Here is a 13,594-nt window from a genome sequence, read left to right on the forward strand (position 1 = left end):
GAACACTGTATTACATTAAAGCATTAAATAACAAACAAAATATTACTGTTAATAATTTAGCATTTGCACTATGCTCTACTGAAGCTCAGCTGTTAGATTAGATTAGATTAATACTAGTTCCATGGATCATGAATACGATATTTCGTAATGATGTGGAACGAGTCGAATTTTCCAATACATGACATAATTAGGTTAATTTAACAACATACTTAAGTTAATATAACAACTTTTTTGTGTTTTTTGTTTTTCTTTATTTTTTTATTTTTTTTTTTTTAATTTTATTTTTTTATTTTTTTTAAGACTGTAGGTTGCAGAGAGATTGCTACAGTGTTATCTGTGGCTGCCAGCTGTTCTACTTTCAGAGACTTCCACGTTTGTTGCCGTGGTCTACCCATAATCCTTTTCGTCAAACATAAGAAAACCGTGCGGCAGGGGAACACATGTGCTAATATTAGTTTCAGTAGTGCGAGTGTGTAAGCGGACGTTCTGCGTATAAGATGAAGAGCATATTGTTTCTATTGCTGGTGCTGCCAGCTGTTATTTTCTTCGTGGACAATGGTACGTAAATACAGAATTACTGCAGCATTAAGTTTTACAAGTGTATGACCAAGTATAGAGGATTGTCAGATTTGGAAATTCATTTGCTAGCTTTGTATTATCTGGTAAACTTAAGTCACATGAATTCTATTCAGCGACATACTGCGTTAGCGTTTTCATTTTATTGTACTGTCAAGCGGCAGCGATGCCTATTTTTACGTAGAAAAAATTCGAGAAAAGTAACATATGTCAAGACAAAAAACGAGAAAGTCAAAGTAACGAATCAACCATATTTTGACTGTTGTTCCCATAAACTGGAGCTCAGGGTTACTGTGTAGACACTCTTTCTATTGCAAAGTGTACCAATTAATTTAGTGCACAATAGTATCACACCATTAAAAGATATTTAATCGTGTATCACAACCCATGAATCCCAGCAGATAAAGATTATACAGTAAACGGGTGTAGAATTCAAGTTTAGTTACTGTAACATTTCCAGTGAGAATATATATAATTTTATTAAAACTAGAAATGCACGTTGTTAATACTTTTCCAACTGTGATTTTAATTTTGTTGTAATGTTAAAGTGTTTGCTATGTTGGAAAGAAAACATTCTAAAGAATTCGTAATGTCTTACTGTCGCTCACTTCTGCACTTATCACAGATTAAATTATGCAGTGTGTGTAAAGTTGGTGACATACTTTTGTTGTATCAGTACAAATATACCACAACTCAGCATATTTTAAGGATTGGCGGTATTTCAAATACACAGGCTAAAAAAGGAATAAGATAGTGGTGGTGAAGTAGTTCCTATGTTTTCAGTGAAGGTACATGCATAATATTGTTTTCCAAAAATTCTTGGTATACAGGAAGTCACATAATGGTTGCTGCTGAAGATGATGATGCAGATGATGAAATAGTTGATGTAGAAGGTGATGGCGATGAAACTTCTGTGACTGATGAAGGCAGTGAAGATGATGAAGCATCACCTAGTACGTCTCCTGATGCAGACACGGTGATATTATTCACAAAGCCAGCATCTGCAGGCTCTGGAGCAAATCTGGGTACAAAACACCATATACATATTTACAGTTGTATTTGCATTTAGTGCTAATAAATAATAACAATAATAATAATAATATAGGCTAGTAATGGATATTTATAATATTTAGTCTAAGTACATGTTTCTTTTCAGAGCTCCCAGCTGGAAATATTGTAGAATTTTTAGTTGGTTTCACAAACAAGGGCAACCAGGACTTCATTTTGGAAACGTTAGAGGCGTCTTTTCGCTACCCAATGGATTTTAGTTTCTACATACAGAATTTCTCAACTGTGGCTTATAATCGTATTGTCAAGCCAAGTCATCAAGCAACATTGTTTTATTCATTCATCCCTGCTGAAGCATTTGCTGGAAGGCCATTTGGTCTGAATATCAATTTGAATTACAGGGATCTGGTAAGTCCACTACTCAGAAAATTATTAGCATGATATATAGATGTATTGTCTATGTATGTATATTAAATGAGTTGTGATTTCAGATGCATTATACAGTAGAAGTTCCTATTGGACCCCCTCCCTCCCCCCTTTTGTTTTCAATAAGGTGTGGATGTAAACATTGGGATTCACTACTGATCAGTTTTAAAATCGCAAGCAGATTTTATTAATTCACATTTGTTGGCTTCATCAACTTGCAACCTAATTCTCACCTTCCAATCTAACCTGGAGACATTGGGCTGCACTACAGATCGGGCTGTCCCCACAACAGAGATTTCATGAGAGGAAGGGGTGGGTCCAATACGTAGCTTTGGCTGCATTGTTTCTCAAACTGATCTTAATTTTGGAAATGTACAGGGTACAGTTTTCTAAAACAGGAACAACTAAAATTGTCAAAAAATGGTAAACCCAATCTGTGTAGAAGAAAAGGTAAATTTCCCAAAAGTTCCTACTGTTGTTTATGATGCCATTGCTTAAGAACCACCAATTATAAACTTCTCTTGGAGGTAAAAATAATTTTGGCACATAGCACTTTCACATTGATGACAAATGAGTGTACAATTACAGAACATTTGCTACATTAATGAAAATGTTAAATTTTTCTCTACCAAATTTGAAATATATACAGAAAATACCACTCAGTTTGCTGGATTATTTATTGACACATTCATCATTTAGAGATAATTATGAAGTGGTCAGTATAATTTTTAAATAAGATACTTTGTTATAAATCACAATACTGCTGATTCCTAAAAGTGTTCACTAAATTATGCTGTTCAAAGTCTTATGGAATACGGAGTTAATTCAGTGGCAAAGAAGCAATCGGAAACACTGTCTAAATCATAATTTGTGGACCTTGCCTGCAAAGTATGACCACTAGCTTTGGAGACTAAAAACATAATTTCAGGTCACACCATCCTGTTCGAATGCATCCTGAAAAAGTTCAGATACTGCCACTGGTGTAGTCTTGAGCTGGGTCACATTTCTGAAGGTGCCGTACTGCCTTGCTGTGAAGAAGTTGAATCTAATGATTCTGAAGGTAGTAGTGTAATTTGACCTCAGCAGTGAATCGTCAGCAAGTTTCGAAATTTCCTCATTCAGAGGATGACAACATTTTCATAAAGTGCATTTATTACCCAATGTCTCTGGTAATAGCATCAAAACAACACAAAAAATTTATTGCTTTAGAAATGCCTCCCTGGAATAGGCCGATGGCTAAAGACTCAATAAGCTATACTTCTGACAGAAGCTGTAGCAAGTAAATTAAAGAGAGGGGCTGATTACAACTCTGGCATCTCTTTGAAGAATAACAATTTGAATGATGTTGAGCCCTGTGAAGAGCCCACACTGGATCTGGTTTCAGCATATATAGACGGGGATTTTATCTTTGTTAAAATTTAAGGAAAATATAGGAATTCATATGGCTGTAGATACCTCTACACCATACAAAAAGTAGCCCACTGAAGGATGACCTAGAAGTTGTGGCTCTAGAGCCTGTGGACAAGTATAAACAGCTTTTGAATGGAAAAAGACAGTTATCTTATTAATAAGAGTGATATGATGTGGAAATTGCCAGTTCCTGATGTAGCTACTGGGGTGGGACACATTAGGTGAGGAATTTGCTTCATATTTAATGATCCCCCCCCCCCCCCCCCCCCCCATGAATCATGGACCTTGCCGTTGGTGGGGAGGCTTGCGTGCCTCAGTGATACAGATGGACGTACCGTAGGTGCAACCACAACGGAGGGGTATCTGTTGAGAGGCCAGACAAACGTGTGGTTCCTGAAGAGGGGCAGCAGTCTTTTCGGTAGTTGGAGGGACAACAGTCTGGATGATTGACTGATCTGGCCTTGTAACATTAACCAAAACGGCCATGCTGTGCTGGTACTGCGAACAGCTGAAAGCAAGGGGAAACTACAGCCGTAATTTTTCCCCGAGGGCATGCAGCTTTACTGTATGATTAAGTGATGATGGCGTCCTCTTGGGTAAAATATTCCGGAGGTACAATAGTCCCTCATTCGGATCTCCGGGCGGGGACTACTCAAGAGGACGTAGTTATCAGGAGAAAGAAAACTGGCGTTCTACGGATCGGAGCATGGAATGTCAGATCCCTTAATCGGGCAGGTAGGTTAGAAAATTTAAAAAGGGAAATGGATATGTTAGATATAGTGGGAATTAGTGAAGTTCGGTGGCAGGAGGAACAAGACTTTTGGTCAGGTGATTACAGGGTTATAAATATAAAATCAAATAGGGGTAATGCAGGAGTAGGTTTAATAATGAATAAAAAAATAGGAGTGCGGGTAAGCTACTACAAACAGCATAGTGAACGCATTATTGTGGCCAAGATAGACACAAAGCCCATGCCTACTACAGTAGTACAAGTTTATATGCCAACTAGCTCTGCAGATGATGAAGAAAATGATGAAATGTATGACGAGATAAAAGAAATTATTCAGGTAGTGAAGGGAGACGAAAATTTAATAGTCATGGGTGACTGGGATTCGTCAGTAGGAAAAGGGTCTCAAAGGAAACATTGTAGTTGAATATGGGTTGGGGGGGGGGGGGGAAGAAATGAAAGAGGAAGCCGCCTTGTAGAATTTTGCACAGAGCATAACTTAATCATAGCTAACACTTGGTTCAAGAATAATAGAAGAAGGTTGTATATCTGGAAGAATCCTGGAGATACTAAAAGGTATCAGATTGATTATATAATGGCAAGACAGAGATTTAGGAACCAGGTTTTAAATTGTAGTAAATTTCCAGGGGCAGATGTGGATTCTGACCACAATCTATTGGTTATGAACTGCAGATTGAAACTGAAGAAACTGCAAAAAGGTGGTAATTGAAGGAGATGCGATCTGGATAAACTGAAATAACCAGAGGTTTTACAGAGTTTCAGGGAGAGCATAAGGGAACAATTGACAGGAATGGGGGAAAGAAACACGGTAGAAGAAGAGTGGGTAGCTTTGAGGGATGAAGTAGTGAAGGCAGCACAGGATCAAGTAGGTAAAAAGACGAGGGCTAGTAGAAATCCTTGGGTAACAGAAGAAATATTGAATTTAATTGATGAAAGGAGAAACTATAAAAATGCAGTGAATGAAGCAGGCAAAAAGGAATACAAACGTCTCAAAAATGAGATCGACAGGAAGTGCAAAATGGCTAAGCAGGGATGGCTAGAGGACAAATGTAAGGATGTGGAGGCTTGTCTCACTAGGGGTAAGATAGATACTGCCTACAGGGAAAATTAGAGACCTTTGGAAAGAAGAGAACCACTCGTATGAATATCAAGAGCTCAGATGGCAACCCAGTTCTAAGCAAAGAAGGGAAGGCAGAAAGGTGGAAGGAGTGTATAGAGGGTTTATACAAGGGTGATGTACTTGAGGACAATATTATGGAAATGGAAGAGGATGTAGATCAAGACGAAATGGGAGATAAGATACTGCATGAAGAGTTTGACAGAGCACTGAAAGACCTGAGTCGAAACAAGGCCCCGGGAATAGACAACATTCCATTAGAACTACTGACGGCCTTGAGAGAGCCAGTCCTGACAAAACTCTACCATCTGGTGAGCAAGATGCATGAGACAGGCGAAACACCCTCAGACTTCAAGAAGAATGTAATAATTCCAATCCCAAAGAAAGCAGGTGTTGACAGATGTGAAAATTACCGAACAATCAGTTTGATAAGTCACAGCTGCAAAATACTAACGCGAATTCTTTACAGACGAATGGAAAAACTGGTAGAAGCGGACCTCGGGGAAGATCAGTTTGGATTCCGTAGAAATGTTGGAACACGTGAGGCAATACTAACCTTATGACTTATCTTAGGAGAAATATTAAGAAAAGACAGACCTACGTTTCTAGCATTTGTAGACTTAGAGAAAACTTTTGACAGTGTTAACTGGCATACTCTATTTCAAATTCTGAAGATGGCAGGGGTAAAATGCAGGGAGCGAAAGGCTATTTACAATTTGTACAGAAACCTGATGGGATTTATGAGTCGAGGGACATGAAAGGGAAGCAGTGGTTGGGAAGGGAGTGAGACAGGGTTGTAGCCTATTCCCAACGTTATTCAATCTGTATATTGAGCAAGCAGTAAAGGAAACAAAAGAAAAATTCGGAGTAGGTATTAAAATTAATGGAGAAGAAGTAAAAACTTTGAGGTTCGCCGATGACATTGTAATTCTGTCAGAGACAGCAAAGGGCTTGGAAGAGCAGTTGAACAGAATGGACAGTGTCTTGAAAGGAGGATATAAGATGAACATCAACAAAAGCAAAACCAGGTTAATGGAATGTAGTCAAATTAAATCGGGTGATGCTGAGGGAATTAGATTAGGAAATGAGACACTTAAAGTAGTAAAGGAGTTCAGCTATTTAGGGAGCAAAATAACTAATGATGGTCGAAGTAGAGAGGATATAAAATGTAGACTGGCAATGGCAAGGAAATCGTTTCTGAAGAAGAGAAATTTGTTAACATCGAGTATAGATTTAAGTGTCAGGAAGTCGTTTCTGAAAGTATTTGTATGGAGTGTAGCCATGTATGGAAGTGAAACATGGACGATAACTAGTTTCGACAAGAAGAGAATAGAAGCTTTTGAAATGTGGTGCTACAGAAGAATGCACAAGATTAGATGGGTAGCTCACATAACTAATGAGGAAGTATTGAATAGGATTGGGGAGAAGAGAAGTTTGTGGCACAACTTGACTAGAAGAAGGGATCGGTTGGTAGGACATGTTTTGGGGCATCAAGGGATCACAAATTTAATATTGGAGGGCAGCGTGGAGGGTAAAAATTGTAGAGGGAGACCAAGAGATGAATACACTAAGCAGATTCAGAAGGATGTAGGTTGCACTAGGTACTGGGAGATGAAGAAGCTTGCACAGGATAGAGTAGCATGGAGAGCTGCATCAAACCAGTCTCAGGACTGAAGACCACAACAACATTTAATGATCTTGTTGATCCTCATGGAGGGGGGAAAAAGACAGTTATTCCCTTTTGCAGATATTTTGTGTGTCAGTGTCATATATTAAACAGTAACTGTTTACATTTAATTAAAAATTTGAAAAATGGATAAAAAAATTGTGTGTTCATTAAAATATCACACGTATATAATATTAAAAGTTTCTGTCCAATAGAAAGTGCAATTACTTTTCCTGGATTACTTCTGTGGTTTTAAAGAATGAAATACAATGTCCTCAAGTTTTACATCCTAACTCATACACTGATAAGCCAAACATTATGACCACTGCCCAACATGATGTGAAATGCATCCTGGTGGTGTTGCAGACATGTGATGCAGAAAGGGAAGAGTGTAAGTGGAACAGACACGAATGGGCAGTCGTTATAGTGAAGATACAGGCTGCAAATGCGAAATCCATTGATATAAGTGTTTTTTGACAAATGGCACATTATTTTAGCATGGTGTCTGGAAACGAGAATCTTGGATATGGCAAAGGGCAATAACGATCAGGCTGCTTGGTACTGTACAACCACATCTCATCGCAAAACATAGTAGTTGGAGGATCCCTCACAGTGTAATCCATGACAGGCAGTGACCTAGGGCAGATCTGACGACAGAGTACAATGTTGGTGCAGGCACAAGTGTTTCGGGATCCACCGTTGTTGAACATTATTTATGCGAATTATATGACCCATGCATAGACATCCAATGCCACATCCCTCCGCAAACCTACCATCAAACTGTCAGATCCCTGATCTACATCTATACTCTGCAAACTACCTTGAAGTGCATGGCAGAGGGTACATCCCATTGTACCAGGTATTAGAGTTTCTTCTTGTTCCATTCATGTATTGAGTGTGGGCATAAGGATTGTTTGAATGCCTCTGTGTGTGTGTGTGTGTGTGCAGCAATTATTCTAATCTTATCTTCATGATCCCTATGTGAGCGATACATAGGAGACTGTAGTATTTTCCTACAGTCATCATCTAAAGCCAGTTCTTGAAACTTTAACGGACTTTCTTGGTATACATCACATCTTAGTCTTCCAGTTCAGTTCCTTTAGTATCTCTCTCTCTCTCCCATGGATTAAACAAACCTGCGGCCTTTAGTGCAGCCCTTCTCTGTATATGTTCAATATCCCTATAGTCCTCTCTGGTGTAGCTCCCACACACTTAAACAGTATTAAATACATTAAATATTCAAAAACCGATACACACAATCAGTGATGTATTTCATTCCAAAGATGGACAAACAATCTATTAAGCAGGTGATTATAATGTTTTGATTCATCAGTGTATATAGGCTTTAGCCTATGTCTGTGACAGTAATTGCAACACTTTTACTTACAGACTGGAAATGTCTTCCAAGAGGCTGTTTATAATGAGACCATACAGGTAGTGGAGTTGGAGGAAGGACTTGATGGGGAAACCTTTTTCTTGTATGTCTTTCTCGCTGCCTGTGTTGTGCTTCTGCTTGTTATTGGACAGCAGTTTCTGTATTCTGTTGGTCGCAAACGTGTTGGAAAGAAGCCAGTTATTGAGAAGGGTACTTCCAATCCTAATGATGTGGACTATGACTGGTTACCAAGAGAAACACTTAACAGCATCAGTAAGTACTACATTGCTTTGAGAAGGTACTAATTTGATGGAGGTTAAACATTGGACTATTGAAATTAAACTTACAATTTTCTTACAGGAAAGTCACCTCGGGTTCCAAAACAGAGTCCAAGAATGAGGAAAGCTAAGAGATCTGCTGGATTTGATGACTGAAATGTTTTTGATGGGAATGGGAGAGAGGATGTTGTGGATATGCTGCTCAGGTGCTTGACCACCATCAGGAAATAATTTGTCAATACAATGTATTGGTTATCTTAAGGAGTTTTTTTTAAGACACTGTTCCTGTTTTCATGTGCGTTCTAGATTATAAATCTCATTCATCTCTCATGCTGTTAGCATCTCACAAGTCATATTCCATTACATGTTTGTACTTTGGTATGAAAAGAAGTTGGAATTGTTTGAAAAGTATCAGTAAACAACTTTATAGGGAAAAGGATTAACAATCTTATTTGTGGTTGCACTAGAACGAACTCGCGGATGAATACAAAATTACCTCTTAGTGTATTCTTGGCATGAAATTTGGTTTGAAAGTTGTTAATGTAATCTCTTTTGATATATTCCTGTATCTAATTACTAAACCTGGAGTCAATGCAAATACGTATGTCCTGCGTACTTTTGGAGACAAGTAACAATATTTTCTACCTTTATACTTAATTGATATTTAAGCATTGGTATGTTCTTGCACTTTGTATGGCATACATAGCAGGTGAATCTGTGTAACCACTAGTTCTTTATTTTTTAACTGAGTAGTAGTTTTTGGTGAAGGGCATGTCATGCTAGTTAAGTCACATACATTTTTCAGGCTGGTATAACTGAACTGTAGAAGAAAACTCATATTTATATATAGACTGTTTTGTGAATGTAAGGAAGAGGAAGTTGTCATTTTGTGATATTTTAATGTATTGGAGTGTTTCATTGTTTTTTTAATTTATGACATTCCATTTTTTTATGCTAGACATTGTGTGAATTGAACATTCTTAAAACTTTTTAGTGCAATATTGCCTCCACTCTTATTGGAATGACATTAAATTGAAATTGACATTTGTGGATGGTGCTTCAGGCAAATAAATCTTGTTGGATGGTTGTTTGATATTTGTTGTTTCTTTATTCTTCAGTTCAGACTAAGACCAGAAATATACAGTTGAATTTTGAACATAGTGGAGTAAGGTTGTGAAGAGAATCTGACTAAAAGTTGACTTTATTGGTGATAAAGTTAACGACAGGCTGTCAGAAAAGATTACTGACATACTGGATTGAGGCCATCAGCATCTAAAATGCTGTGCACAGCTTATCAGCCATGCAACAAACTGAAGAAACTAAAAGTGATAGAAGAAACGGAAAGCATTCAAGATGTGGAGAAGTAGCAGACATAAGATGTTGACAGTATTGAACTGTTTCCAGCTTTTTAACTGTTTCCAGCATCAGTCATAGCCTGTTCTAAAAATTCCTCTCCATTTTATTCTGAGCTCTGTCCAGCTCCACAAATCTACTTTTGTCCAATCTTCAGCTCACTTTTGCCTTGCCTCCTATTCTCCTGTCAGCTGCATGTCCAGATGATTTTTCTCTACCCTGTGCTCACTAAAATTTCTTGCTGAGTATACATCTCTAGAGAAACTTGAGACCTCGGTACATTTGTCACAAAACATTCCTCTTGAGACATTCTTGAATCCAAACACACTTATGTCATGATTCTGTAACAGAGCTAAATTTCTCAGCAACGCTGTTTTATAAATATCTTCAGTGTTGTTCTTACAGAAAACTTGTAAGTGTTGTGGCCAAACAATTGATTTTGTTACGGTTGCAATATGAACCTGACTGCCTAGCATGTTTTATTGTACAATATTTTACCATCATGGTATTTGGTATAAGTATAGTCTTGTGAGGAGGAAGTGATGAAGTGCATTGAGCATGCACAATAAAAAATGTTTGTTTTGCAAAAGTCAACAACACAAATTAGTGACTGGTGACTTGTAGTGCTAATGGCTCTATGGGAATGGGGAGTGCTGGATGCACTACTTCGTATTTAGAGGTAGTTAAAAAGTATTGAAATTCAGGAAGGAGGTATGTGTTTTATTATGCCGTAAGTTTCTTGTTCACACCTTACACTTTTTCCTCTGAGATCTTTTATATGTAGTGCTATTATTCTGTTAATGTAGTGTCACCAGCTGCACATTTCATAACTTGTTAATGACCATACACAACATTGTATATGTTTTAACTATTAAAGGTCAGTTTCTGAAGTGACGAAAACATGGATAAAAGTCTCAGTAGTGATGACATTATTGAAGTTTGCAAGAGGCACTTCCTGTTTGCCAGAGGTTACATTGAGCTGTTTGAGCATCCATGCAACCGAACAAGGTATGATTTGCGTCATATGCATCACATTAATGTCAGACGGAAGCAGTGCAGCTGTTTCTGGAAAAACTGTGGTTAAAACCTGGATGTATAGTGGTGGTTCCGAAGCCCCTAATACTGGCAATTGTCGTACTTCGTAAGCATCTGTAATGAAGGGCAAATGTGTACATTATTTTGTTACTTACTTTCAGGACTCCTGCTACTATTCTTTGGTCCTACTTCTCTATCTGAAGGAAAGTGGAGTTCGGATTCCATTACGATTAATTTCTCCACAGTTAGTTACCCCTTGTTCAAAATGTCTATAATGTTCTTGTCCTGAATGTCACAATGTGGCTTTATCTAGTAGATGCTGGCTTGCAGAATGCTGTGGAATAAAGCCTTCAGTTTGTGTGTCCCCTAGACAATGGAGTGACTATGTCTTCCACTGTGTAAATTCTTCAGTTCCTTATGCACTAATTTGATGTGAATATTGGTTTTCCCACTTGGTGAAGAACTTACAAAAGACCCTCTAGGTAGGCACTGTGTGTCTCCACTGAAAGTGTAAGATTTTCCTTGATACCCTCAGTGGTGAGCTATCAGTACATTGGATAACCAAAATAAAACTAATCTGGAAAATGTTTCCAACTTCCACAGTTAACCAGCATTGTGATGTTCTTGTACCTCTCTGCAGAACACATTCAGATGAGATTGCATGCCATAAAGCATGGCAAGCCAAAATGCTAATTAGTTTTCAGTCTATTAAATTTTTTGCAGCTGGTTATTATATCATATAAACCAGCCTAGGATGCTAAGAATGTTTCCACTTCTAAAAATGGGTAAGAGATACATTGATATGTGAACTCTGATAAAAATTAGATGACTGCAGTTCAGCAAAGATTTCAAAGTAAAATACAGATCTAAAATATTTTCTAAGAGTTTATTTTCCTTAAACTGTACTCAACTTTAATTTCACATAAAGATATTGATGTCCTGTATAAAATGGAGGTTTGCTAATTTTCCCCCAACAGGTCGTTTGTTGGCATAATACCATGACACACAGGCAAACTATTAATGCTTTGTGTTGGCTCTTGTAAATATTGCATAAAGTTAAATGAGAAGCTGATTAAATGAGCAGCAGGTTTAATCCATTGGCCATGCTGAAGTGCAGTATTAATTCAGCCCTACCATCTTGTCTGTACCATAGTTGGCTCTCCTATACCAGTCAAGATTAGAATCAAATCCTTAACTCATATCATTTTGAAACTAAAAAACTGTTAAAACAAACCCTTAAATTTTCTTTGCTGTGGATCTCTTCAAGGTGAGTAAAAACTGCTCGTTCTGGGGCCAGTCTTCCTTAAATACCATCACATTTCGGTTGTAACATGGGAATTGATATCACTCTACTGGAAAGTCTGTGGCCCTGCCTGTGGAGGGGGTTGGTACACATTGATATTTGTCTTTTGTAATGTGGCAAATGATGGGCAGGCAATTGAGAGATGTACAGAGTTCCATAAAGAAAGAATTCAATTGATCTTCTCCACACTGTATCAATGTATGAATTGTCACTAGCTCCACCATGTGGCTAAACAGTTATTCATAAAAGAAAATGCCCAGGTATATATGTATTCCAATGTTTTATTAGTCCATCTCTTCCTCTCCCCTTCCCTCTCCCACATCTCCTCCATGCCCCCTCTCTGTAAACCACCTCTCCCCCTCCACCCCACTCTGTCAATCTACTCCTCCCCCTTCTCTCTCCACATTATCACCCCCAATCCAGGAGGCTGTTTGTTCTTAGCCTCATAGTATTTATTTCCAGATCATAACTAAAATGTGTACTAAACTTGGTTGAAACGTTCCAGGGATTTAGGATCTATTTGCCTTTGGTTTTGCCTGTGTACGCACACGTCAAATATACACGGTGTTCCATTTACACGAGTACGTTAATTCCCAAAATTGTTGACATTGGAGTGCAGATAGACCTGTAGGGCTTCATAAGGAGCCCCTCATGATCAGAAAGGAGGCGTGTGGTGTGCAGTTAGTGGTGGTGGGATAGTAGGCCCAATTTTTTTTAATGACACAGTTAAAAGTGAAAGATACGTGCAAAATATTTCGCAGCTGGCAATGCACAATGTGTTCAATGAAAGAGTGATTAGTAACAATTTTTGGCCCACTAGAAGTCCTGATTCAACATTGTGCAGTTTTTGTTTGTGGGGTGCACTGAAGGACAAAATGTTCACAACAAATCCTCACACCATAGAGGAACTCCAGGATAATATCCATGAATCTATTCATTAAACTTCTCAGAGAGAGGTACATCATGTGATTAATAATTTCTTGAGTAGATGTCAGAAAAGTGTGGAAAATAGTGGCACTGTTCCAGCATCTGCTTGGATGACATGGGTAAGTACAAAATTTATTTGCTTGTATTTTAAATGTAGTCATGGCGTACCGCAGCCATAGACAGGCGACATGGCATCTGATCGACGGACAGTGGAGTGCTTGCTGCCAGGTATCTACTGTGTCGCACAGGCGGTCATCACATAAGTGAAAGACCCTGTAATGCACACGAATTTAACATATTTCACATGAATTTGTAAGCATATGTATTTCACCTGTGTTGCCTGCAGTTCCATTTTCTTACAGCTCAATGTTT

At 38.2% G+C, this 13,594-nt stretch overlaps 1 protein-coding gene across 1 annotated transcript; it reads left to right on the plus strand.

Annotated features, from left to right (window-relative positions):
* Nucleotides 1-393: 393 nt before the first annotated feature.
* On the plus strand, nt 394-9,697 carry LOC124605439 (translocon-associated protein subunit alpha). Its single transcript, XM_047137112.1, has 5 exons — nt 394-558; nt 1,407-1,601; nt 1,733-1,992; nt 8,341-8,599; nt 8,687-9,697. Exons 1-5 carry the CDS (start codon nt 498-500, stop codon nt 8,758-8,760), a joined length of 849 nt encoding a protein of 282 aa, XP_046993068.1. The 5' UTR covers nt 394-497; the 3' UTR covers nt 8,761-9,697.
* The last annotated feature ends 3,897 nt before the right edge of the window (nt 9,698-13,594 follow it).

The sequence above is a fragment of the Schistocerca americana genome, chromosome 3, assembly GCF_021461395.2.
Source record: "Schistocerca americana isolate TAMUIC-IGC-003095 chromosome 3, iqSchAmer2.1, whole genome shotgun sequence".
NCBI classification, from domain to species: Eukaryota; Metazoa; Arthropoda; class Insecta; order Orthoptera; family Acrididae; genus Schistocerca; species Schistocerca americana.

What these genes read in the sequence shown, in the direction of transcription:
- LOC124605439 (XM_047137112.1), top strand. Translation starts at nt 498, where the DNA reads ATGAAGAGCATATTGTTTCTATTGCTGGTGCTGCCAGCTGTTATTTTC. An exon ending in TATTTTCTTCGTGGACAATG is followed by an intron (nt 559 to 1,406) that starts GTACGTAAATAC and finishes CTTGGTATACAG; the next exon opens with GAAGTCACATAATGGTTGCT. An exon ending in ATTTGAATTACAGGGATCTG is followed by an intron (nt 1,993 to 8,340) that starts GTAAGTCCACTA and finishes TTTTACTTACAG; the next exon opens with ACTGGAAATGTCTTCCAAGA.